The 27,027-nt window shown below is 41.2% G+C and overlaps 1 protein-coding gene and 1 long non-coding RNA gene across 5 annotated transcripts in view; both read right to left on the bottom strand.

The window, feature by feature from the left end:
• Positions 1 to 652, bottom strand: part of LOC144577018 (uncharacterized) — an 89,103-nt gene extending 88,451 nt beyond the window's left edge. The window contains exon 1 of the long non-coding RNA XR_013520160.1: positions 567 to 652. This is a non-coding gene — a long non-coding RNA (uncharacterized LOC144577018). The remainder of the gene's footprint in view (positions 1 to 566) is intronic.
• Positions 653 to 699: 47 nt separating this feature from the next.
• The window catches only part of PGM1 (phosphoglucomutase 1), an 84,402-nt gene continuing 58,074 nt past the window's right edge, over positions 700 to 27,027 (bottom strand). For all 4 annotated transcript variants that reach the window (XM_009001394.5, XM_002750911.7, XM_009001393.5 and 1 more), the window contains exons 7-11: positions 25,334 to 25,449; positions 15,379 to 15,514; positions 9,157 to 9,340; positions 6,545 to 6,679; positions 700 to 1,355 (exon numbers count right to left, since the gene is read on the bottom strand). In XM_009001394.5, coding sequence (XP_008999642.4) covers positions 1,266 to 1,355; positions 6,545 to 6,679; positions 9,157 to 9,340; positions 15,379 to 15,514; positions 25,334 to 25,449 — 661 coding nt within the window. In that variant the 3' untranslated portion in view covers positions 700 to 1,265. The remainder of the gene's footprint in view (positions 1,356 to 6,544; positions 6,680 to 9,156; positions 9,341 to 15,378; positions 15,515 to 25,333; positions 25,450 to 27,027) is intronic.

Raw genomic sequence — 27,027 nt, 5'->3', positions numbered from 1 at the left:
TAGATGCTGTGCTCACTGCTTTACACAGGTGTACTCACTTAGGTACTCAGCCATTCATAAAGTTAGAACTATTTTCATCCTCATTTTAAGGATGGGGTAATGATATTCAAAGGTCACGCAAGGTCTCAAGTGGGATTCAAACTTGCATCTGTTGGCTCTTAAGTCTATGCTTTTAACTATGATATACTTGGGGATGGTATATAAGTGTTCTGAGCTGAATAAGATGCCAGTGAGCTCAGATTTTCGGCCAAATGCCAGTAACCCTGCTCTCAGATTCTGAGGGTTCTGCCTCCATCCCTTCAATAAGCATCAAGGCATCTCAGCACTGCAGAGCGTGTACCAGTGCTTTGCTACTTAAGCGCTAAGAAGAGGGAAAGCACTCTTCCTTTCCCTTGTTCTAAGTTAACCACATCAAGCTTGATTTGTCGACCTTGGAAGAATCCAGAGCTCAGGTGACCCTGCTAAGATTTAAAATTACAGTTCTCTTAAAATTTATGTTACTTTTTAGAATATTCAGGACAATTAAAAAAAATTACAGTTCTTGAGTCTAAGGATTTGCAACCTACCCCAGAGACCGTTTTGTTTTCTGGCTAGGACACGAAAACATGTATTTTGTACTCTCCTCCTTCTAAAAAAAAGTTTTTCTTTCTGAAATCAAAAAAGTAGTTTGCAGTTAAGAAAAAAAGACGACAAGCAATAGTAGCTTATTTTCCTTTATTATCCCCAAATACCTGTGTGAATGGGACAATGTCGCAAAACAAGGCAGAAATCTGTAGATAAGTACGTCTCACTCAGAGGAAAGAACTGATTGAACAGAAGGCACCAGAAATTGCATTTTGTTGGGTTACATGTAAACAGTAAATGGGGGGAAAGATTCACCAAAGAGAAAGGAATTTGCACCGTCATTTCATTGCCACATCCTAAGGATGAAGAATGGCCTCACTCGCTGCTGATGATCCACTGCACCTTATATTGTAGTCTCCTTACCTGATGCTAAGGAGACAAATATCCACACAGCCGCAATGCACAAGGGCATGAAAAGAAATTGAGATTGGTATAAGCCCGCAGGTCCTCTTTCCCTCTTTCCCACATGGCTCCCAAGAGCATCTTGTTTGGCAGTGCCTTGCAAATGCACTGTTAACTGGTTAGTGGAAAAATCAAATCCTAAAAAGCTTGGTGAATACACTTTGTTTCTGTCATGCTCTTCAATTAGATGACTTGGATGGGTCCAGGGTGGAGGGACGTACCACATCTGGCCTGTCTTCTTAGGTGATGACAGTGGGTGCAGTGCGTCCTGTCCTCTCCTGGAGTTGGGACACTTTCAAAGCAATGGAAATAAGAGGGGCCAACATGACCTGAGGAAGAAAGTAAGAGAAATTTTTCCATCACTTCCTCTAAACCCAGATGCTTAGCTCCAAATCCATACATCTGATTGCCTACTTCCTGGTCTCCAAGACTCCTCAAACTCCATAAGTCCAAAAACAAACACATGTTATTTCCCCTAATACCTAGTTCCAGCAGTTTCTATTTCAACACCACAGTCTTTCATGTAAAGTCAACAACTAGGAGATGTTCCTGACATTTTCTTCTGCATTTTTCCCATACCCAGTTTATGAGCTGGTCTAAGTGACTTTTCCTTGGTAAATATCTCTCCACGGACCCCCTTTCTCGCCACTCTCCTGCTGTAACTCTTGCTAAGTCAATGTGCTCTCTCTTACCTGGAGCAGTGAGTGCCTCCACATCCACTTCCGTATCTTCCAGTTTCTTTCCCATACTGTACCCAATGGGATTGATATGGTTTGGGTCTGTGTTCCCACCCAAATCTCATCTTATAGCTCCCATAATTCCCAAGTGTTATGGGAGTGACCTGGTGGAAGATGGCTGAATCATGGGGGCAGGTATTTCCTGTGTGGTTCTCGTGATAGTGAATAGGTCTGGTGAGATCTAATGGTTTTCATTTTTTATTTTTATTTTTATTTTTTTTCTGAGATGGAGTTTTGCTCTTGTTACCCAGGCTGGAGTGCAATGGCGCAATCTCGGCTCACCGCAACCTCCGCCTCCTGAGTTCAGGCAGTTCTCCTGCCTCAGCCTCCTGAGTAGCTGGGATTACAGGCATGTGCCACCATGCCCAGCTAATTTTTCGTATTTTTAGTAGAGACGGGGTTTCACCATGTTGGCCAGGCCAGTCTCAAACTCCTGGCCTCAAGTGGTCCACCTGCCTTGGCCTCCCAAAGTGCTGGGATTACAGGCATGACCACCAGGCCCAGCCAGATCTAATGGTTTTAAAAGCAGGAGTTGCCCTGCACAATTTCTCTCTTTTGCCTGCTGGCGTTCATGTAAGACGTGACTTGCTCCTCCTTGTCTTCCACCATGATTGTCAGGCTTCCCCAGCCACATGAACTGTAAGTCCAATTAAACCTCTTTCTTTTGTAAATTGCCCAATCTTGGGTGTACGTCTTTATTAGCAGCATGAAAAGGGACTAATACAGGAATCTTTCAAAATGCAACCCCTCCCCACATCTAATTCTCGCTTAAAGAAAAAAAAAAAAAGAATTCTGTGCCTTAAGTAAATAAATGCTGTCAATATTTAAAAAAATAAAACTACCAATCTAGTTGAACTACCCATTTCACAGATGAGAAAATTGATACCCAAAGAGATGAAGTGATTTGACTAAATGACTCAATAGCAGAGTCAGGAGTAGTACATTTTCTACTGTGACTGCTACTTTCTCTTATCTAAATCTCCACCAATTCATTATATCTGGATGAGGAGAATCTACTCCACCTGCTGAAACTAACAAGCACCATTCCCCTTATGGCTTGGGAAGTCTCTACAAATGCTGAGGCTGTGGCCCAGCAGCTGCAGAGTAAGGGAAGGCAGCTCCTCGGCTAGATGGTGATACACCTGGGTGTTGCAGGAGCCTCGCACCATCCACGGCCATCCCACCTCCTGAGGACTGTGGTTCAGAGGAAAAAAATTTCATTCATTCTTTGAATCTACCATGTGGCAGGCATTTATCTTGATGACAGAAAGACAAACACAATTTCCTTCTTCCTTTCCTCTTGCACTATTAAGTGTCTATAATGCAGAACCCCATTGCCTTTGGTTGAAGTTTTAGGGATGCCTACAGCACAACATGGTTCTGGTGATGATTGAAACTGGGGCCTAGCCACTGGGAAAAATGTAAAAGTGAAGCATTCTCTCATCTCCCTCTTTCTGTTATAAAAGCTACTATACCACACATGCCCACAATGGTCAAATTCATAGACACAGGAAGGAGAAAGGTGGTACCGGAGACTGAGAAGACGGGGAAGTGGAGAGGTGCTGTTCAATGGGTATAGAGTTTTAGTTTTGGAAAAAAAAAGTTTTAGAGATATATTGAAAACAATATAAATATGCACAGCATTACTGAATGGTATACTTAAAAATATTATAATAGTAAATTTTATGTTATGCTTTTTACCACAATTTTAAAAATTAGACTAAAAAAACCTATGAGAGCTGCTTATTCTCAAAAGTTAATCCTATATGCCAGCCACAGTGTTCGAACATTTTGCATTAATTAAATCTCTGTTACAATTGGATGAACTAAGTATTATTCTGCCATTTGACAGACAAGGAAACCAAGACTCATAAAATTATAGTGACTTACACAGGGACACACAGTAAGTGGCAGGAATAGAATTTAAAACAAGATCTCTCTAACTCCAAAACCTTTGCTCAAAACCACCATGCCAGGGGTTTCCAAATGAGTTTCATGGGATTTTAATTAGCTGTTAGAAGAAAAAAGGCTTTGTGGAAAAATAAGCATGGCAAATGCTATTTATTTTATTTCACTTTCAATTTTTTAATAAAAATTATTTCTGTTTAAGGTATATAAGATGATATCTCAATATACAAATACATAGTGAACTGATTACTAAAGTCAAGACAATTAACATATCAATCTTGTCACCTTTTTTGTTGTGATGGTGGTAGTGAGAGCAATTAAGATCTATGCTCTTAGTACATTTCAAGTGTTATTTATTATGGCCATCACGTTGTCCATTAGATCTCTAGAACTGCTTCATCCTACATAACTGAAAATTTATACCCTTTTATATCTCTCTATTTTCCCCACCCACTAGCCCCTGGTAAGCTCTTTGCTATTCTGTTTCTGTGAGTTTCACTTTTTGTAGATCCCACAGACAAGTGAAATCATGCAGTATTTGCCTTTCTGTGTCTGGCTTACTTTCATTTGGCATATTGCCCTCCAGGATCACTTATGTTGTTGCAAATGGCAAGATGGGCAAGATTTTGGTTTTTGTTGTTTTAAGGCAGAATAATTTTCCATTATGGTATACAGACACAGACAGACACACACACACACACACACACACACACACACACATACACACACATAATATATATTATATATATAATTTCTTCATCCATTCAGGTTCCATATCTTGACTATTGTGAATAATACTGAATCAACAAGAGAGAATGGATATTTCTTTGATTTCAGTTCCTCTAAATATATACCCAGAGGAGGGATTACTGGATCATATATGAGTGCTATTTTTAACTTTTTGAGGAACCTCCATACTTTTGGTTTTTCCAAAATAACAATCCGAATTTATATTCCCACCAATAGTGTCTGAGGATTCCCTTTTTTCCACATCCTTGTCAACACTTATCTTTGTCTTCTTGAGAATAGCCATCCTAACAGGTGTGAGGTGACAGCTTGCTGTTTTCATTTTCATTTTCCTGATGATTGCTGATGTGGACCACCTTTTCATACACCTGTTGGCCATTTGTATGTTTTCTTTGGAGAAATGTCCTTCAGCAAATGCTATTTAAATAGACACTTTTACTGCAAGTCTTCTCAGCATGCTTTTTTCTTCTTTCCTTTTCTTTTTATAGAGATGGGGTCTTGCTATGTTGCCAGGCTGAAGTGCAGTGGCTATTCACAGGCGCAATCCCACTACTCATTAGCATGGGTGTTTTGACCTGCTGTTTCCAACTTGGGCTGGTTCATCCCCCCTTATGCAACCTGGTGGTCTCCCTCTCCCAGGAGGTCACCATACTGATGCCAAACTTAATGCGGACACCTGACAGGCACAGCACACTCCAGCCCAGAACTCCTAGACTCAAGTGATATCCCTGCCTCAGCTTCCTGAGTAGCTGGGACTATGGGTGTAGGCAAACATGTCTGAATTCTTGGAGCCTTTATGGTGCAGTGTATGCTGTGAATCACCAAGAAGGAGCTAACGTACCACAACACTTCCCCAACTTTTTGTAGTTATGGAGCTCTAGTTGCAATGAGTGTTGTGAAAAACATACTTTTTAATTTTATTTTTAATGAATGAGAGGTTCTTATGTTGCCCAGGCTGGCCTCGAACACGTAGCCTCGCCCCCTCATGCGCCAGAGCCACGGTGGCTCCTGTGAAAAACATACTCAAGAAAACTCTCTCCTGTACGTCACCGCTTCTCTTTGCCTCCTCCATTTGTCCTTCAGGTTCACTGTCCTGGCCTTTGCTCACAGAGTTCCTCCTTACTCTGATATACTTCTGAAGACTTTCTGGGGAATGGCTGAGGAACCCAACTCACCAGGCTTCAGACTAACACACATGAAACTGCCTCTCCCTGACCCCACCAAATCTTAGAACCAGTGTATGTTCTGCCCCAAGCCTGTGACCAGACCAAACAAAGCAACAAAAGGTGGTGACAGAGCGGAACACCAGATGAGGGGCTGCTTTAAAGATCAGTTATCCTGGGTTGGGTGCAGTGGCTCACACATATAATCCCAACACTTTGAGAGGCTGAGGTAGGATGATTACTTGAGCCTAGGAATTCAAGACCAAACTGGGCACATGATCCTCCCTACAAAATAAATTAGCAGAGCATGGTGGCACATGCCTGTAATCCCAGCTACCCGGGGGGACTGAGGTGAGAGGATCGCTTGAGCCCTTGCAGGAAGTTGCAGTGAGCTGAGATTGTGCCACTGTACTCCAACCTGGGAAACAGAGTGAGACCTGTCTCAAGAAAAAGGTGGGCGGGAATGGGAGATTAGTTATCCTTACCAGGCATGTAAATCTATTAACTGTTGCTTAACTTTTCTGTGCCTCAGTTTCCTTATCTGTAGCAGGGAGAATAATAGTCTAGGTTATTTGATAATTAAATGAGTATATTATCGTAACAAGCTTACAACAGGGCTTGGCAAACCATAAATGCTCTAAAAAATTGTTTATTTTTATTTTTTATTTTATTTTATTTTTGAGACAAGGTCTCACTCTTGCTCAAGGCTGGAGTGCAGTACTGTGATCTCGGCTCACTGCAGGCTTGACCTCAGGTGATCCTCTCACCTCAGCCTCCCTATTTTTATTATTATAATTATTATCTATAATGTTGTTGACATGGAGAAAGAAGCATAGAGGAAAGTGAGCACAGCTGGTACCCTGTTGAGTCATTTGAGAAATGGGCATTGAAACACAGGCTCAATGGGAACCATTCATTCCCTTGAACAGAATGAACTAACCAGGTTACAGGGCTGGGCATTACCTGGGGGTCCTGGTTAATCTTGGCAACATCCTTCTCATAGCTATCGATGTATAGCCGAATGGTGGCCCCTGCACTCCCAGTGCCACTCAGTCGGAAGATGATTCGAGAACCATCTGTGAAAATCAGCCGCAAGCCCTGAAAAAGATAAGCAGAGATTTTTCCCTCATATGCTGGGAGATCGAAGGCTGGCAAATTATGAAGGGTCTATTTGGGGACCTAATTTCATCCATACTTGATCAATCAGAGGGTTAAATCCTTGATACATGGCAGCAGCCACGCTTTATGAGCCTGCCTTCCATTACCCTCTCTGCATCCAGCTGATCGAGGCTTAGCTACGGCACAAGAAGCATTTCCAGGGTCAGGGGAGACCTGACCTCAGTGATGCTGGGTGACATGAGGGTTTCCCTCCTCTCCCCACTTCCCTGTGATTCCAGTTTGAAGCTTAATAATGAAGCACATAAAGGTGCTAGATGCAGGAATTCAACCACCAGATCAAGAGGGAAACATGGACCAAAGAGGCTGAAACCAGAGCAGAAGAGGTTTCAGGCAGATAAGGAGAAGGACTCTTACAAACTACTAGCAAAGGTCCTCTAAAGAGAACAGGAGGCCACAGGTCCCAAATGGCAGAGACTGGCTATTCTCAACCTATATGGCCAGAGCCAATGGTCAATCTTCTGCTGATCCCTGATGACTCAAAGCAGGGTCCACATGCAGTGCCAAGCCCATCCTTGTCTCTGCTGTCCTCTCTTTTCCCACCCAAGCGGTATCTCTGGTCATCAATTATCTTCTCAGTTGGAGAAAAAAAGTGTGGGAACTCTGGGGTTCCCCAACCTGAAGGAAGAAGGCTGGGCCAGACAGTTTCCTGAAGATTCTTCAGTCGTTATGAGTCTATTCATCCTCTGTCAAAAGGAGAACCTTGCATAACCCAAAGACTGACCAGAAAGATGCTGATCCTCTCTTGCTTTTCGCCACCAATCCCCATCTGGTGTTTAATGGTGCCATTCATTAGCACTGATAAGTGAAGACAGCAGATGAAATACACAGAGGATATGCCCCAGTTAGTCACCATGGAAGGGATACAGTCCATTTTCACTGACCATTTCTTGCTTTCTAGAAACACACCAAGGTTGGTCTCCTTCCCCCACAGCTTCAACTTGAAACCTCTAAAATTCTTTTCACTAGATTGCAGATGTTCTATCTACAATCTACATATCTACATATGTTGGTCATATCTTCCCCTGCTATCTGGTCTCACATCTAAATGCTTGGGTTTTCTGAGTACAGAAAGTGGAGCAGCTGCCTTCTTTATAGCACAGGGGGCAGCCCCAAGCTTAGGCCACTGTCTCCTATACACACCCTTCTTTCTCTCCTCCCTCCTGGCAGTGGCCTGAGGCAGTGCAGAGTTGGGATTTACTTTTCCTGGTCTTCCCTTCTGTCTCTAAAAGGCTTAATTACACAAAATTCTGTCCCGCCCTGCCATCCCCCAGGTCCACACTCTCCTTTTCTGCACCCCTTTCTTCCTCAACCACAGGTCTCTCTTCTACTTATCTCAGGTATAATTTATAATTGTTCAAACTGGACCCAAAGTTGTCAGATGGTGAACAGGCACAGGGATGTTAAACCACTCATGCTAGAAGTTGAGGAAGGGAGACTGCAGGCACTGAGGGTTGCTGTGGCCCATCCATCCATCCACTGCCTGCTCCCCAGAGGGAAGCTTCCAGTAAATCCCACAGCCAGCCCTTCCAAACCCTGTGTGATGCCTTGACAAGGACCAGGCCAAAAATCTGGGTCTATCAGAAAAGAGTAAACTGGGAGGTTTTAACACAATCTTCATCTTGCCCTTCTATTCTGAATTACCAGAGATGAGTCCACTCTGTGACAACAACAGGCAACAGAACAGAGGTGAGACAACCCTGGGCCCTGAGTGTTTGTGAGAAGCCAGAAGAAAGCCTGATCCAGCCTGCAGCCTAGGGTACCGGACACGCAGTGAGGTAAGCACTAACAATTCTGTCCACATCTATAGATGCTCTGGGTTCTAAACTGTGGCATCTCGCCAGGTACTGCTGTGTCGGGCGGGCTGCCAGTCATGTGCTGCAGATGACGATGGTCAACATTTCTAAGTCTGGGAATTCCTCCTCTATTTTTCTCTTCTTTAGAAATTAGAACATATGAGAGAAACGTGTAAGGATAATGCCACTCTCATGCTGTCACTCTGTTATAATCTGCTGACAGAAACAAGAGGACTTGAAATCTAAGTTCCCACAGTTCTTCTTTCTGAGATTCTGGGGTTCCCTTCTGCTCCTTTCTGCATGTACCATGGATGCATCATCTTGCATATAATTCCAGAGGGTGCAAAAATCCCTCTGGAGTCCAGGTTAGGAATCCCAGAATGAGGGTACTGAAGATTGCATAGAACCAGAGAATAAACCACTGTCCCAGCGAATGCATCTGAGAGTCATGTGGGACAGCAGAAAACCAGGTAAGAACAGTTACCCGAGAAAAACAGAGCAGCAAAAGAAAAATGGCCAACAGCCCCTTTTCATTTTTCCCTTTAGATGTCAGAAAGGAAGCTCTGAGGTCTCTCTCCCACATACACACAGGTCTGTTTCTACCTGATTTCTTGAAATGCTTCCATCCACCGGGTCACTGTATTCAAAGTTATCAGCCTTCTCCACAGTGTAAACTTTGTCATTCGCTGAGAACTGCTTCCCCACAAAGGAGCGATCAAACATCAGTGCCTCCAAGTCCTTCATCATTTTGTTTGCACCCTCAGCTTCCACCTCCTCGTAATCATACCTGGAAGAAGTCACGAAGTTGAGGTCCACAGGCTGACTGCAGATCATACCAAGGCACATCAATCAGCACTTTTTTCATCATTTGTTTGGCCCTCCCCCAAAACTATCTAACTTCAGAAGAAGCTGGCAAAAAAATACAGGCCTGTCAGTCACTGGGGATGGAACAGGCCGCAGATGAAAGGAAGGGTTTGGAGGATTTCAGGGAAGGGTTATGAGCTTCTGAATAAGCAGAAAACATCCATCTTGGCATTTCTACAGAATAAAGCTCTGAGATGTTTCAAAGGCTTTTGAAAGATGCTATCTAACATTTAATCACCACATCCTGAGGAGGTAAAATGAAAAGCAATGTTATCTCTGGAGAACTCTTCCTAAAGGAGCCTGTGACTCAGGCACTTCTCCTCCAAGCTCCCGGGACTTCTCTGGGGTGAATGCTGGGCCTGCTTCCAGCCTGAGACCTGCCTGAGGCTGCTGAGATTTTGACTAAGGAGAGTTCCAGCTCCACAGGAGCTTCCTAAAGCAAGGCCAAGTTTTCACCAACCAGATGAAGACGCCAAACACTGACTCTTTACATCTAAAATGCCTCCTTTCTTTCTTTTAAATTTAATTTTAAGTTTTGAGATACATGTGTAGAACGTGCAGGTTTGTTACATAGGTAAACGTTTGCCATGGTGGTTTGCTGCACCTACCAACCTATCACCTAGGTATTAAGCTCCACATGCATTAGCTGTTTATCCTGATGCTCTCTGAGGTTTTTTTTTTTTAATTTTGTTTTAAGTTCCACCTCCCTCCTTTCAGTGGGAGTGAATTTTGGTCCAAGGTCTTTTGGGTTCACTCTGACAGAGGAGGCCCAGAGAGTGGATGAAAAAGGGCCAAGGAAAAAAAGTGCATCACAAATGAAATTCTATGAAGATGAGTTTTCCTTTAAGAATTCTTTCTGACTTCTTTCTTATGACGTTAAAGACTCATACAGGTGGCTTTTCTTGACCTAGTGGCATACACCCTCTTGAGAGAGTTATTTTTTAGAAGGTCAAGATAGCAGAGTCTATATTTATTTGTAATCATGAAACAGATATGATACGTGCAAGATGACACTTCTGAGACATGAGAAATGCTGGGGAATTAAGGCCAGCCTATTCTGGCTGCAGGATTCTATGAATCAAGGGCAAAACAGTCCCCTTAATCTTAAAGTCAGCTCTTTTCCCCGTGAACATGATAAACAACAAGAAATTACAACCAGGTGTTTGCGCTTTACATTTTTGACCTCTGGGTGTTCCAGAGAAATGTTTTCTAAACCCTAGGCACAGAGGAGTGGAATGGAAAGAGTCTGGGTTTTGCAATCAAACACATGAGATATGAATCCAGCCTCTATTGGTATTAACTGTGCCAACTACAGGGCCACTTGCCGTCTCTCTCAGAATCTCAGATACCTTATCAATAACTGTTTTGAGGCTAAAGTGAGACAATGCATGCAAAAGTGCCTAGCACTTTTGTCCATTAAGTGGAAGGTATAATGAGTTTTAATTAATCATAAATGCAGATACTAAGGATTTGATTTGTAATACTTGCTTAGAAGTTATATTTGATAATTGATAAAAATAAGTTAAAATAATTTTTATATGGAGACTTGTGACTAATTCAAGGGTGTGACCCTTTTACTGAATAACCCCTCCTAACCTTATTCTACTCTATTCTTCACCTGTTACCTCATTCATGTATCTATTTGAAACATATCTATGCAGTCTCTACTATGAGTTGGGTGCTAAGGGCACCAAAATAGACATGGCCCTGTTTTTATGATTCTCTAGAGAGTTCTAGAGAGTTCATGACTGCTGTTCTGAATGACCAGGTTTTTCTATTTGAAAGTAGAGATTTTTGTGCCTTGGTCCCCAGGGCTACTGTGTGGTATCGGGTAGTTATTACTTATTTCTCCACAAAAGAATAACATAAGAGAGGAAGAGATCAATGAACCCGTCCAAAGTTAATAAAAGAATTCTGATTAAGGAGCTTAACTTGCTTAGTTGACTTCTTTCTTGACTATCCAGATATCATGGACTATAAAATCTGGGATATATTTTTTAAATTCTCTAGTCTAACTCATCCATTTTACAGAACAAGCAATGGTGGTCCAGAGAAATTACACCTATTCATTTCTTACAGATAACTTTTCTAATATCCTTTTAAAATCATCTTTTCTTTCTATAATTGGAATATCGAGGTCCAGAAAAATTCTTCTTAGATTTTTACACTAACTAGGGGAAAGGCAAATTGGAATTAGTGAAAAGCACTACTGTTAAAAAATTTTTTAATGCCTTTAAAAAATAGAAGTAGGCATGATAAAAAATAATTACTAATATTCTAAGTATTTTAGTCACTGCTAAATCCCCAGTACCTGATGGAAATTGGGTATACAGTAAATATTTGTCGAATAAATTAACAAAATATTGACAAGTATAGAGTCCTTGGGGACCTATTTCACAAGGCAGAAAAGTTGATGTGGACTAAGCATAACCATTTCTATAACTTATGAAAAAAAGTTTCTACGCTTTTAGTGCCCAGAGTTTACAAAACATTTTCAGACTCATTATTCATTTAATCCTCTTAACACTGGACTGTTATTCCCATTTCTACAGATGAGAAAACTTAGTACAGAGAAAAGCTAAATGGCTCCCCAGTCTAGTAAGGGGAAGAAATAAAATTCTAATCCATTTCTCTGAATCCAATCCATGTTATAGCCATGTCCACCCAATGGGCACATTTAAAATGCTTATAAAGCATTTATTCTTTTGATTATGTTAGCTAATATTTTTTTTTTTTTTTTCGAGACAGAGTTTTGCTCTTGTTACCCAGGCTGGAGTGCAATAGCGTGATCTTGGCTCACCGCAACCTCCGCCTCCTGGGTTCAAGCAATTCTCCTACCTCAACCTCCCGAGTAGCTGAGACTACAGGTGTGCGTCACCATGCCCAGCTAATTTCTGTATTTTTAGTAGAGACAGGGTTTCACCATGTTGACCAGGATGGTCTTGATCTCTTGACGTAGTGATCCACCCGCCTCGGCCTCCCAAAGTGCTGGGATTATAGGCGTGAGCCACCACGCCCAGCCAGCTAAATTTTTTTTTTTTTGAAAGAAAGCAAAAGAGAAAGGGGGGGAGAGAACAGGAGTCTTGCTCTATTGCCCAGGCTGGAATGCAATCTAAAAATAGGTATTAAAAACCTCTTTTATGCCGATAATTTTGCTTAACACCTGAGACAGGAAAGAATAAGGGAAGAAAATAACAAATAGCCAACCAATATTTCATTTAAGTCTGTGAAATGCTATGCAAATGCCGAAGAGTGATTTACTTCCAATTTTGTGGTCACTTTCAAAATAGGTGTAATGTGATACTGAGAAAAACGTATGTTCTGTGGACCTGGGGTGAAGAATTCTATAAATATTCACTGAGTTTACTTGTTCCAGGTCTGAATTCTAATCATAGATGTCCCTGTTAATTTTCTATCTTGTTGATCTGTCTAATATTAACAATGTGGTGTCAAAGACTCCCTCTATTATTGCGCGGGAGTACAAGTCTCTTTATAAGTCATTAAGAACTTGTCTTATGTATCTGGGTGCTCCTATATTGGGTGCATATATATTTATGATCATTGACTCCTGTTGTTGCATTGATCCATCTACCATTATGCAATGTCCTTCTTTGCTTCTTTTAGTCTTTGTTACCATTAAAGTCTATTTTGTCAGAGATGAAAGTTACAACTCCTGTTTTTTTTTTTTTGCTCTCCATTTGATTGGTGAGTCTTCCTTCAGTCCTTTGTTTTGAGTCTTTGTGTATCCTTGCTTATGAGATGGATCTGGATACAGCATACTGATGGGTTTTGACCTTTTATTCAATTTGCCTGTCTGTGTCTTTGATTGGGGCATTTAATCCATTTAATTTAAATTTAGGATTAATATTGATATTTGTGAGTTTAGTATTATCATTTAATGCTAGCTGGCTATTTTGCCCATTAGTTGATACAGATTCTTCATTATGGAGATTCTCTTTACCTTTTGGCAAGTTTTTGGGATGCCTGATACTGGTTGTTCCTTTCTGTGGGTAATGCTTCTTTCAGAAGCTCTTGTAAAGCAGGCCTGGTGGTGATGAAATCTCTGAGTGCTTGCTTGTTCGTGAAAAATTTTATTTTTCCTTCATTTATGAAGCTTAGTTTGGCGGGATATGAGACTCTGGGTTGAAAATTCTTTTCTTTGAGGATATTGAATATTGACCCCCACTCTCTTCTAGTTTGTAGGGTTTCTGCTGAGAGATCTGCTGTGATTCTGATAGGCTTCCATTTATGGGTAACCTGACCTTTCTCTCTAGCTGCCCTTAGAATTTTCTCCTTTATTTCAACCCTGGTGAATCTAATGATTATGTGTCTTGGGGTTGCTCTACTTGAGGAATATCTCTGTGGTGTTCTCTGTATTACCTGGAGTTGAGTATTGTCCTGCCTTACTAGGTTAGAAAAGTTTTCCTGAATAATATCCTGAAGAATATTTTCTAGCTTGGATTCATTCTCTTCATGACATTCAGGTACACCTATCAAATGTAAATTAGGTCTTTTCACATAGTCCCATATTTCTTGGAGACCTCGCTCGTTCCTTTTTACTCTTTCTTCTCTAGTCTTGTCTTCTCGTTTCATTTCATTAAGTTGGTCTTCGACCTCTGATATCCTTTTTCCTTCTTGATCAATTTGACTGTTAAAACCTGTGCAAACTTCGTAGAGTTCTTGTATTGTATTCTTCAGTTCCATTGATTCACTTATATTCCTCTCTAAATTGTCTATTCTCGTTAGGATTTCGTCAAACCTTTTTTCAAGGTTCTTAGTTTCTTTACATTGGGCTAGAACATGTTCTTTTAACTCACAGGAGTTTCTTATTATCCACTTTCTGAAGCCTAATTCTGTTAATGGAATGCACTTGTTCTCCATCAGGCCTTGTTCCCCTGTTGAGGAACTGTGATCCCCTATAGAGGGAGAGGCGTTCTGAATTTGGGTATTCTCAGCCTTTTTATGCTAATTTCTTCCCATCATTGTAAATTTATCCACCTGTCATCTTTGTAATTACCGTCTTTCAAATTAGGTCTCTGAGTGGACGTCTAACTTGTTGATTCCCAGCGCTGAAATCTGAGCAACCCACTGTGCCGGCTAAAACAACAGTGTTAAGATTCAAGGTGCTTTTCTGCCTGGGAATCTCCGGTCTGGCTTCCCTCCTGAGTCCCTTTTTCAATCAGCTAAATGGGCGACTCTGCCTTCCCAGAGCTCCAAATGTCGACCAAAAGGGGACCCAGTCCCGTTTACTCTGCACCGAGAACTGCCGCCGAGGCACCGGTAAAACTGCCACACCAGCCACAAGAGTCACACTGGCGACCTGTGGGGCTCCTCCGTTGGAAATCTCCTGGTCCATGAGCAACAAAAATTCATCTGGAAAGTGTGGCATCCTCATTCTCTGCGCTTTCACTGGGAGCTACAATCCTGAGCTGCTAGTAATCCTGTTAGCTAAATTTTTAAAGCCTTATTCTTTATGACTGACATAAAAGTTGACTTCATTTCAACCCTGACCAAATTATTTGTAGTCTCCAATTGAGAGAGGCTGGATGAACTAGGGTTTTATTATCACTTAAGACAGGAGAGGATGAGTGTGATGGCTCATGCCTGTATTCCTAGCACTTTGGGAGGCTGAGATGGGTGAATCAGAGGTCAAGAGATCGAGACCATCCTGAGCAACATGTGGAAACCCCATCTCTACTAAAAACACAAAAATTAGCTGGGCATGGTGGTGTTCACCTATAGTCCCAGCTACTGGTGGTGGGGGGTTGAGGCAGGAGAATCACCTTGAATCTAAGACACTGAGATTGCAGTGAGCTGAGATTGTGCCACTGCACTTCAGCCTGGCAACAGAGCGAGACTCCATCTCAAAAAAAAAAGAAAAGACAGGAGAGGCTGTGGATGCATGAGAATTCTCTTTCCACTTCCCATCTTACCTCATACCCCAGCTGGCACGTGGCTTACCTGGTGAAGAAGTTCCGGCCATACTTTTGCCAATGATCTTTGAGAATGTCCTCCACACTCTGCTTGCGGGTGGCTAGGATGGAAAGCCAGGCAAGGACAGCCCACAGTCCATCTTTCTCACGGATGTGGTCAGAACCTGGCAGAGGGAGAGCAAGCTGCTGTGAGAAATGTGCTTTCTCCCAGTACCTGAGAAGGTATTGGATATGGTTTGGCTCTGCATCCCCACCCAACTCTCATTTGAGGGAGGGACCTGGTGGGAGGTGATTGGATCATGGGGTGAAGTTCCCTCTTGCTGTTCTGCTGATAGTGAGTGAGTTCTCATGAGATCTGGTTGTTTAAAAGTACATATCACTTCCCCCTTCACTCTCTCCTGTGGCCATGTGAAAAAGGTGCCTGCTACCCCTTCACTCTTCTGCCTTCTGCCATTATGGTATGTTTCCTGAGGCCTCCCAGCCATGCTCCCTGGACAGCCTGCAAAACTGTGCATCAATTAAACTTCTTTTCTTCATAAATTACCCAGTCTCAGGTAGTTCTTTATAGCAGTGTGAGAACAGACTAATACAGTACTCAACAGTAGGTATGCAGACCCAATTAAAGGAGTCAGCCAGCTTGACTGAGGACCTGAGTACACAGGAGGAATCACATATTAAGTAAGCAACATGATATTGAAAAGAAATTGATGCTTCCAAAGGGATTTAGAAATTTAAGGCAAATGCCAATAAAAATGTCAGTGAGATAATTAGGTGGAACTTGATATATCAGTTATAAAGTATTAACATGAAGAAAAAACACAATAGATCTTAAATGAACAAACAGCAGAAGAACATGACCATTACAAAATTTCAATAATTCAAATAGTTTGGTAGCTTAATGGAAGAAAAGAGTGCATCTGGAAAGAGATCTAAGCACATATGAGGCTTCAGTATATGACAAAAATCTCACTTTGAGGCTGTGGGAAAAGAATGGATTATTTTTTAAATGGCATTTGGATAACTGGCTAAATAGATATAAATTGTTTTCTTCCCCAGAAAACACCATAACAAAAATAATTCAGTTGAATAAAAAATTCTAATGTAAAACTTGAAAGCTTTTAAATATCAGTATATATTATATTAATATATATGTATATTTATATATACAAATCTTAGGGGTGATAAATAATGTAAATTCAGTATTTATAAAAGAAAACATCGATGAATTTGTTTGCTTAAAAATTAACATTTCTATACTGCAAAACTACTATGGACAAAATTAAAAGCCCATTGACAAACTTTAAAAAATTAAAGAGATCTGGTTCTTTAAAAGTGGATAGAACTTAAAGTAAATGTTTAATACATTCACCTTATGTTTAATGTTTAATACATTTTATATATATATATGTATACACACACACAGATACTTTTTGAGATGGAGTTTCACTCTTTTACCCAGGCTGGAGTGAAGTGATGTGATCTTGGCTCACTGCCACCTTTGACCCCCCGGAATTCAAACGATTCTCCTGCCTCAGCCTCCCGAGTAGCTGGGATTATAGGTGTCTGCCATCACAGTTGGCTAATTTTTATATTTTTAGTAGAGACGGGGTTCCTCCATGATGGACAGGCTGGTCTCAAACTCCTGACCTCCAGTGATCCACCCGTCTCAGCCTCTCAAAGTGCTAGGATTACAGGTATGAGCCACCCTGCCCAGCCACATTCAATATATTTCAAGGTAGATATTTAATACATTTGATATAGAAAAAATTCTTATGTATGGATAAGAAAAAAGCAAAAATTCAATAGAAAAACAGGCCAAGGATATAAATAGGCAATTTGCCAAACAATACACACACACACACACACACACACACACACCCCAATTAGCATAATAAAAAACTGGTATTATTTTTAACAAGTGAAATTAAAACCACAATGAGAAACTGCTACTTGCTTGACAAAAAGTGTAAAAATCCACAAGTGTAAAAATCCAAATAGCCAGTACCACGAGAATAAAAGAGAAACGGGATTCCACCATGAAGCTGGTGGGAGTGGACACTAGCACAATCTTTCTTGACAGCAACTTTTCAAAAAGTATCAAAGTCTTAAATATGGAATTACTTGTTGATCCAACTGTAAGACATTGTTCTTTTTAGCCATTAAGGTTTGGTTAAATAAACTGACGCATCTGTCTCCTGCTAAGGTCCTTGCTAAAATCTTTAACAAAAAATTTTAATGGGCTTTTCTGGATGTACTTATATGCATGAACACCCTTTTCCAAGATCCTGATATGGAACACAACTCTCCTTTTTTTTTTTGCCTTTCAACTCCTTTTTCTGAAAGAAAGCAGATTGCATGGAGCCTTATTTTCTGATTTCTGAATAGAACTATATACAAGGGCTCTATAATCATGTTTTCACATTATCTTATATTGAGTTCTTTATGTGCCTGCCCTACTTCACGTCCCACAGGGTCTGATTCTTCTTGGAATTGTCAGAGTATCTAGCACCATGCTGTGTATGCAGGAGACACATGGTAAATGGTTTTCCTTCCGCTCTTCATCTTTTCAGATCCAGCTCAAATGTCCTCTTTTTTTTTTCCTTTTCTTTTCTTTCTTTTTTTTTTGAGACAAAGTCTCACTCTGTCGCCAGGCTGGAGTGCAGTAGCACGATGTCGGCTCACTGCAACATATGCCTCCTAGATTCAAGCAATTCCCCTGCCTCAGCCTCCCGAGTAGCTGGGACTACAGACATGCGCCACCTCGCCCAGCTAATTTTTGTATTTTTAGTAGAGACGGGGGTTTTACCATATTGGCAGGATGGTCTCAATCTCTTGTCCTTGTGATCCGCCCACCTCGGCCTCCCAAAGTTCTGGGATTACAGGTGTGTGAGCCAGCCATGTTAAGACTAGCTCCCAACTTCCCTAGGCAGTCATGAGCTCCCTTCTCTTTCTTCTCCTATAGCAACCTGCACAAAACATCTAGGGTGGTACAAGCCCCTTCAATTCCCAACCATCTGTTTGTGGGCCTTTCTCCCCACTGTGTGCTTTTTAGGGGCATCTCTTATTTAGCCTTGTAATTAAGTCTGGTGACTAGCACAGCACAAGAAATACGTAAGTAACTAATTATGAAAGACTCTGTGAATGAATCAACCAATCAATTTACATTCTTTCTATTTTTGGTTCTTAAAAATATAACTTTTTCTTTCAAAAGATTTTTCTCTTCAATGGGATACCACTTTTAGAAGTTAACAGTCCTCAAAACTCGGATGCTGGCAAAACTAGAGATAGTAGGCAATATTTTTAGTGCTTTATATAACATATTTTAAAAATATTTACCTAACTTTATTATCTTTAGACTTTTATTTACCTTTACTGCTATTTTAAGGAGCAAAAAGTTAGCTCTCTGGCTCTTACGGCTTTTGTAAATGATATGTTTTGGCAACAGTTCATCCTGAGAAGCAAGATTCTGGCAGCCTCCCCAATATATTGGGAATTCATGACAGCAGTGTACAGCTTGGAATTGTTTTTCTGTGCTCCACTGGGTTTCTTTCTTTTTTTTTCTTCTTTTTTCTCTTTTAGCCAGACTGAAAGCATCGAAGGCAGTGTTCCTTTGTGCTTTTTCCTGCCCTAAGTAAGGAACTTGATTTTTAATTTTATGTGGAAATGAAAATAAAATCTAAAAGTCTTACCTAACTCTGGCCAAGGTACTTGGAGATAATTAAATCATACCCCTAATATTATAAACAAAATACCTGCCGTGGGTAACATAAACAAATATCCAATTCCAATTGTATAACACAGAGCCTCTTGAAATATTCTGGTTCAACTCACTATACCTTGGATGTAACAAAAACTAAGTAATTAGATTAATACACAGGAAGGTGGAGCAAATTTCATTTTCTTCTGGATTTTGATGAATGACAGCAAGTTTCCAGTGGAAAATACCAATGGTGCATGTACGTGTTTGTAAAGCTATTCTTTTTGCAGTTGTGGCTCAGTAGATAAAGCTTGATACTTAAGAATCAGAAAACCTGAATTTGAGTCTCTGTTACTTACAAGCTACTTGAATCTGGACAAATTGCCTACATTTTCTGAGCCTCCGTTTCTTCAACTGCAAAACAGAAATAATGCTAACTTCTCTCATAACTATTAGAAACTATGATAAAGCAAGTACAAATATTTTATAAACTGTGAGGTATACTGTAGCTACTAGATACTGTTTTGAATAAAGGAAAAAATAAAAGGCTTTTATGAAAATTATTACATTTTCCACTGACTTTATTAGGCTTTTTAAAATAATGCTCCTTGATTGTACATATTGGAGTAGAAAATAGAAGAATATAACCTGATATGCTCTTTCCTTTGGGCACTAGGATTACAGTGTTTTTTCCCTCCTTCCTTATTTTCTCATAATGAACATCATAAATTACTTGTTTCATTATGTTTTAATTTTTAGAAAGAAAAAGAAGCCAAACTCATTAAACTGTGAGAAAGGGAAAACTGTGGGCAAGGACTGCTAGTCCCAGCTGACATGAAAGACAGTGGTGGGTTTTGCACTGGGTCTCTCTTCAGCCTTGCTTCGCTCAGGGACCAACTGAGTGCATGGGAATTCCACCCTTTCAGCATCTTCAAACACCTGTTACTTCACTTCAGCCTAATCAGCACCTTGTGATAAGCACAAACTCGGCTCAGTCAGGGCACACCCTGGGTCTCAGCCAAGAAAAATGTCAACCATTCCTGAGGGAGCCAAGAGCTAACAGTTTAGGGACTGGCTTACATTTACCAGTATGGGCATCTCAGGAGCTGTCCAGGCTTCTGCCCCTGCCAGGTGACAGGCCTGAGGATGGGGACATGGCAGCTGAAAAACAACAGCATGAAGTTCTCTGAAACTACCAGTGTCTGTCTGTCTCTTTCTTTTTCTGCCAGTTTCTCTCTCTCTTCCAGCCCCCTGAACTTTCAGTTCTCACTGCCTGGAAAGCCCACCCCCTATACACCTATGAGCCTGGCTAACATCTCCTGCAATTACTTTCAACTTCACTCTTATCCAAGATGCACTCCCCACACCCTCTGTGCTTCTACCACTCCCTGTGATCACACCCTACCCTAGACTATGAGTTGTACTCCCCCCACAGGGGTTGGCCCAAAGTCAATAGTTAAGACAGTTTGCCCAAAGAATGGCCAGGCCCCAGGTGACTGACTGGGAGGCCCAAGTGACCTGCTGTGACTGCAGTCCTGTTCTCTTGGTCTTCTACTGCACAAATGACTTCACTTGGAAAGGAAGGTGAGCTCCTCAGAAAGCCTTTTCCAGACCACTCCAGCCTCTAGGGGGCTGTCCCACCCAGACATGGGGTGCTACAATCTTCCCCTGAAGGCTTTGCCTACTGGGAAATGTACTCAATAGCTATGCAAGTTAGAATGCGCAGAAAACCGGAAAGAAAATCTGATCTCCTATACCACAGAACCAACTTAGGCATCCTGAGTATAAAGCTCCCAAAGTACCCCTGTACTTCACCTTCTACTGCTTTGCACACTTGGAATTCATGCAGCCCTCCATGAGAAGGCCTTGTTCACCATGTTCCCAGAGTCTAACTCAGTATCCAGGATAAAGCCAAAGTTCAATAAATATTTGAGGAACAAATCAATGCAAAATGTACAAACATAAAAGATTTCTCATAAGAAACTAAAATTAAAAGGAATTTGCAAAGCATGAATGCTGTAATTCTTCAAGTTACCACTCCTACATGATGTATTCTCACTAGAACCTTTAAAGATAGGACAGGGAAACAATATTGCTGACCTCCAAACCTGACCGGATCATAACTTACATATCTCCAAGCGATACCAAGTTCATCATCAACCTGTTTTCCCATCCCTCTTTCCTAAGCCCCCTATTTTCCTGAGGAAGGGTTCAAAAGCATGGTATTCTATACTATTCAGTGACTTCACTTTCAAAGTCCCAAGAATTCTAACGTGGGATAGAACTGACAAGTCTGCCCTCTGCCATTGTGTATAAACATGCACATAATCATCCACAGTTAGGAAGAAAAAACAGCTCTGTGCCATGAGATCAACCAACAACAGGCTCATCCTGTTCAGTTCTGGTCTCCATTTATCCCTGGTGTTTGTAATGCTGATCTCTGAAGAAGTGTCCTATGCTTCTGTGGTTACCATATCCAGGTGAGAAAGTTGCTGTTCCTCCAGCACTAACAGACTAATGTATACTTGGTAATGTTAGCAATATTGCAAACTTGTTCTTCAGATGCTAGTGGTTTGTTTTACTTGGTGGGCCAGTCCTGAAGTTAGACTCCTTTGCACCTCTTTGCAAGCAAACTTCTTTTGTGAAAGTGCATTTCTTCCCACACAAGACATTGGTGTTCCCAACCCTGGACGGTGGTGAGTGATGCTGAGTCATTCCAAGAGTCCCAGACTACTGCAAGAGGTGAAGTGTGGATTCTCCATTGACGTGGGTGGTTAAGCCAGAAGGCACTGACCAGTCACTATGGTTCCAGCATCATACAGGAATTTACATCAAATGGCTTTTAAAGGTCTTTCTTTTCCAACTGCAGGAATCTGTTTGTCTAAATGGAAGGTGCCAAGTGAACAGTGTTCATGAACTCATTCAACAAGTGTTTATTAAGCACCTGATCTATGCTGGGCTCTATGGGAGGTAGTCTAGGATAAGACACATAAGATCTCTGTCCTCATGGCACATACAGTCTAGTGGAGCCAACAGACATTAATCAAATCATCATAAGTAATTGTAAAATCACAGCTGCAACAAGTACAACAAAGAAGAGGTACGTGGTACCACAGGAGCCAATATTCAGGGGATTTGGCCCACTCTGGAAGCATTTTTGAGAAACTGTCTCTGCTATCACCTTGAAAAATACAGAAATAAACACTCTGTGCTCAATGAAGCTACAGAATTCAATTGTTTCAAAGTTCATAAAGTCACTAAGTCTACCCTGAGAAACTCTGTGAAAGAACTGTTGGAAACATTCACTAGCAAGGGACATGGTAGCAAAAAATTAACTCCTCTATAAATAAGAAGATCAGGAGTTCAGTTAAATAAGCCCAGCTGCACTCGTTCACAACAGTGGAGATGCATGGCTATGCAGCCTGGCTGTTTAAATGTTTATCTCAGAAATACTACACAACAATTTTCTTTTTTCAAAGAGAGAGAGAGAGAGAGAGAGAGAGAGAGAGAGCGCTTGTGATTATCCTCATGATAATGAAGAGCATTCTCTCTTTGGATATTAAATATACCAAAGAGATGATAAAAGCGTAATTGGCACTAGGTACATGTTGAATGTGTTAATAAGTAAGAACAAACTTTAACAATAGTCTAAAGTCTGATACTTTGGTTCAGAGAAATCAATTTCACAAACATAACATGAGAGACTTCCCTCGGCAAATAGTTTTAGGTAAAAACTTTAAGGTTTAATTATTCACAGCCTTATGTGGGTTAAGTAGTATTATGCAACTTCCTAAAAGCTAACATAAAGGAAAGTTATATTAAGAAAAATGCAGTGTCCCAATCACTAGAAATAATCATCCCACCCTACTCTTCACTTGCCAGGCCAACCCTGAAAGATTTGGGCTCAGTTCTGCACATCACCTTCCAAGAGTGGCACTGGTCAACTCAGAAGCACCTAGAGGCTGGCGCTGGGGCTATAAACAATGTGAAAAGAGGAATGACTGGAGGAAACTAAGATGGACGGCCTGAAGAAGGAAGGGCCTGAGAGCTGCTTCTTGTATTTGAAGGCCTGTCGTGTAAGAGGAGCAGCTTGTGCCATCCTGTCTTCAGGCCTGTTTCCTGTCAGTCAGCACCAGGGATTCCTACTTGGCTCTGGGGCTCTGATGCCTCTTGCCCGAGGCTTCCCACATGGGTCTGTGGAAAAAGACATTACTGGAGGGGCACAGTGGCTCACACCTGTAATCCCAGCACTCTGGGAGGCTGAGGCGGGTGGATCACGAGGTCAAGAGATTGAGACCATCCTGGCCAACATGGTGAAACTCCATCTCTACTAAAAATATAAAAATTAGCTGGGCATGGTGGTGCACACCTGTATTTCCAGCTACTCAGGAGGCTGAGGCAGAAGAATCACTTGAACCCAGGAGGCAAAGGTTGCAGTGAGCAGAGATGGTACCACTACACTCTAGCCTGGTGACAGAGCAAGACTCTGTCTCAAAAAGAAGGATAAAGATGTTACTGTATATACTATGAAATGATAATAATTACGGTGATGATAGTGTATAATATCATTATAATTATTATAGATAGTGATTAACTATGTTTAGGCAAAACCGTACTAATGGGATTCTTTACAGCAGAATGTTCTGGAATCTTCAAATGGTAATATCATTCTGAATATCCAAGAGAGAGAAGTATGGTCCAATTTTCCCAATTTTTCTTGACCCCTAGAACCCTCTCATGAAACTAGTATTCTTCCACATACCCACATGCTCTGAGAAACCTGACTCTAGTCTTTTATCTTTTCACTAGGCTCAACACTGATACAGGTACATGGGGACAGGAAACCAAAGGTTTTGATACAGTTGCTGCCTTCAAAGACATTCATTCATAAAGAGTTCCATTCATTCATAAAGAATGACTGCTACCAGGCCCGAACTAGATGACACTTTGGGGAGTTTCATGGGAGAAGACCACTTCACAGGCTCATTGGGCATTCACGTACTGTCCCTTGGAATAATGTGGCACCATCCACATTATATGAAGAAGAAAATGACTAAGCAGTGGCCTTGTGATCTCTGATTTAAAGACCTACAACTCTGGGAAATTGTCTAGCTTTGGGTGTGGAAATTGTTTAACCCTAAGACTCATCCAGCTTCCTTCATATCTTCCAAATCTATCGAGGTAATTCATTGCCAAGGAATATTGCCACTCTCAAAAATACCAAGTTGCTGTGAACTTTGTAAATATGTGCCTCAAATTTACCAGCTCATTCTACCCAACCTACCTCCAGACTTATAAGACAGGAAATAAAATCAATGTTCTGCTCTGTTTAACCTGGCATGAACAGCAGCTCAAATGCAAAGCTGACAGAATGCTTGGTTTTGATCTTTTCTTCCCTAAAGGGTGACAGTAGAGTACTATAGGACCAAGATCAGTGCATTTACTGAAAAATATTGGGTAGAGGGAATAAAAGGAGAAGAGATGCAGCCACTTAGCTACCTTATAACCTGGGTGGAGACTGATGAAAGGGCCACACACCTGGACAGATATTTAGAAAAGAGAGACTGATGCAGGTAGCATGATGTAGCAGAGAAGGTCATGAAGGAGGTGGCTGTTGGGGTCAATACTTGGACAAGCAGAGAGGAGGAATGAGAGCACAAAGAGTGAGGACTACAGGTCTTGGGTCATCCCCCGAGAATACCATGTGCCCTTCTTTCACTCTAATATAATACAATTACACATATACCCTTAGACACAGGATATATTTTTAATTTCTTGATCACCTAGCAATTTATTTCCACTCTTATGGTCTTCCTTCATTTAGCCTTGATTACTCTGCTATAGAAAACTTGGGCCTATAAAAGAGAAAGATTTAATGCTGTGCTGAAACCCCTTCTTAAATAAAAACAAAAAACTGACTTGCTCCACCATATTTCTTCTCAGAAATGAAAACATTTATAAAGGTTTCTTTGATTACCGAAGGAAGAAAAATCTGTTTATCGCTCTGTTTAATCCCTACAGATTCAATGACCATGCTGCCGAGGAGGCCCCCAAGCTTCTTGTCTGAGTAGATGTGATCCTCTGGAAGTAAAATTAGCCTTTCTAGCTAAATATGCTCACTTCTTTGCAAATGTGTACACTTCATCAGGGTTGTTATAAATAAATTGTGCTTTGATTTAGGACACATCAGCTACCGTTGCTATTTCAGAGCTACCTTAGCAGTCTAAGCTTTTACTGGAAATAGTGGTTACAGGGAGGAAAACACTAGCAGAGGCGTATGACTTACCGGTCCCGAAGCTCTCCTCTCCGCAAAGGGACAGTTTGCTTGCATCCATCAAATTCCCAAAAAACTTCCAGCCAGTTGGGGTCTCATACAAAGCAATCTTTGTAGCATTAGCCACCCTTCAAAGGCATGAAATCAAAGTTACATCACAGCAGGACTGTCAGCGTAGCCACATGAGGGCTGGAAAAGGGCAATCATTATTGTAATTGAGGGTCCCATTCAGCATTGCTCAGAGTCATACATAATTCTAAGATTGGTGGAAAATTATAAGAGAAAACTTGTGCACAATGGGCTATTATATGTTGGTTCAAGAAGGGGGAAGAAGAAAGAATTAATTCAGACCCTGGAGTTTAATATTTTAGAAGAAGAATCAGTAGTAAAATGTTCAGGGCTGCTTTTTGGGTAATTAAACCCAAATTTTGGATACAGACTGCATCTAGAATCATTCTATAAAGAAGAGAAGAATGATGTTTTGATGCACTTATAATCACAGGATCATGAAATACTGGGTCTGGCAGTCAGCATTTTACAGAGAAGGAAACAGGGCCCAGAATGTCATGTGATCAGACCAAGGTCAAAAAGCCAGGATGACCGACTGCCCAGTATTCAGTTTCCAGGTCAATGTTGCTTTTATCTCATCAGAAGTCCTCCAAGGGGAGATGCCCCAATGGGGGGTCTCCCCTTTGTAACAGCTTCACCCACATTGATTAGTGGTTCCCTTGCCCTTCTAACATGTCTTTCATTTTTATTTCTCTCTAGGTATCTTTAGACTATTTAAAACCTTTGAGGCTGGGCACCGTGGCTCACTCCTGTAATCCTAGCACTTTGGGAGGCCAGGGCAGGCAGATCATGAAGTCAAGAAACTAAGACCATCCTGGCCAACATGGTGAAACCCCATCTCTACTAGAAATACAAAAATCAGCTGGGCGTGGTGGTATACACCTGTAGTCCCAGTTACTCAGGAGGCTGAGGCAGAAGAATCATTTGAACCTGGGAGGCAGAGGTTGCAGTGAGCCAAGATTATGCCACTGCACTCCAGCGTGGCGACAGAGCAAGACTCTGTCTTAAAAAACAAAAACAAAAACAAAAAAACAAAAAAACCTTTGAGTGACTTAAAAAAAAATTCTTTCCCTTTGAACGTAAAAAGTTATCTGAAAAGTTACCTCAAAACTCACTGTTTGAGTGAGATTTGCTTCCCAGAATGTTTGCCTTATTTCCAGGAAAGCAATGCCAGCTTAGCATTCTGAAATTTGAGGAAAAATCAAATCTATGATTTTGAAAACTATGAAAGTACAATAAACTTTTATCTGGGTAATGAGGTACTTCAGTTGTGATTCTATATGTGGATTATCAGTTTTTCCAAACATTGGAATTACACTGTTCTTGCATGACACAGAAGGTATTCTAGGACCCGAAAGGCCTAAGTTTGATAGTGTGGCCTCAAACCAGCTCATAATTACAAATGCAGGACCTGGAGGTAGAAGCCTGGGCTCAAATGCTAGCTCTCATATGTTAACTTTCCTCATTTTCCATTTCCTCTTCCTTAAAATGAGGCCTGCTGTGAGGATCAGTTGAGATGGTGAATGTAAAAAAACACTACGCAAACTACAAACCACTATATGGATATTAGTGGCTATTTTCTTGTTAGCTGAAGCAAAGTCAGCACCAGTTCTATAAGCATCTCCGCTCCTACAGGA

Source organism: Callithrix jacchus, chromosome 7, assembly GCF_049354715.1.
Source record: "Callithrix jacchus isolate 240 chromosome 7, calJac240_pri, whole genome shotgun sequence".
NCBI lineage: Eukaryota > Metazoa > Chordata > Mammalia > Primates > Cebidae > Callithrix > Callithrix jacchus.
The sequence above is the reverse complement of the archived record's forward strand: the minus strand, read 5'-3'. Positions and strand labels throughout refer to the sequence as shown.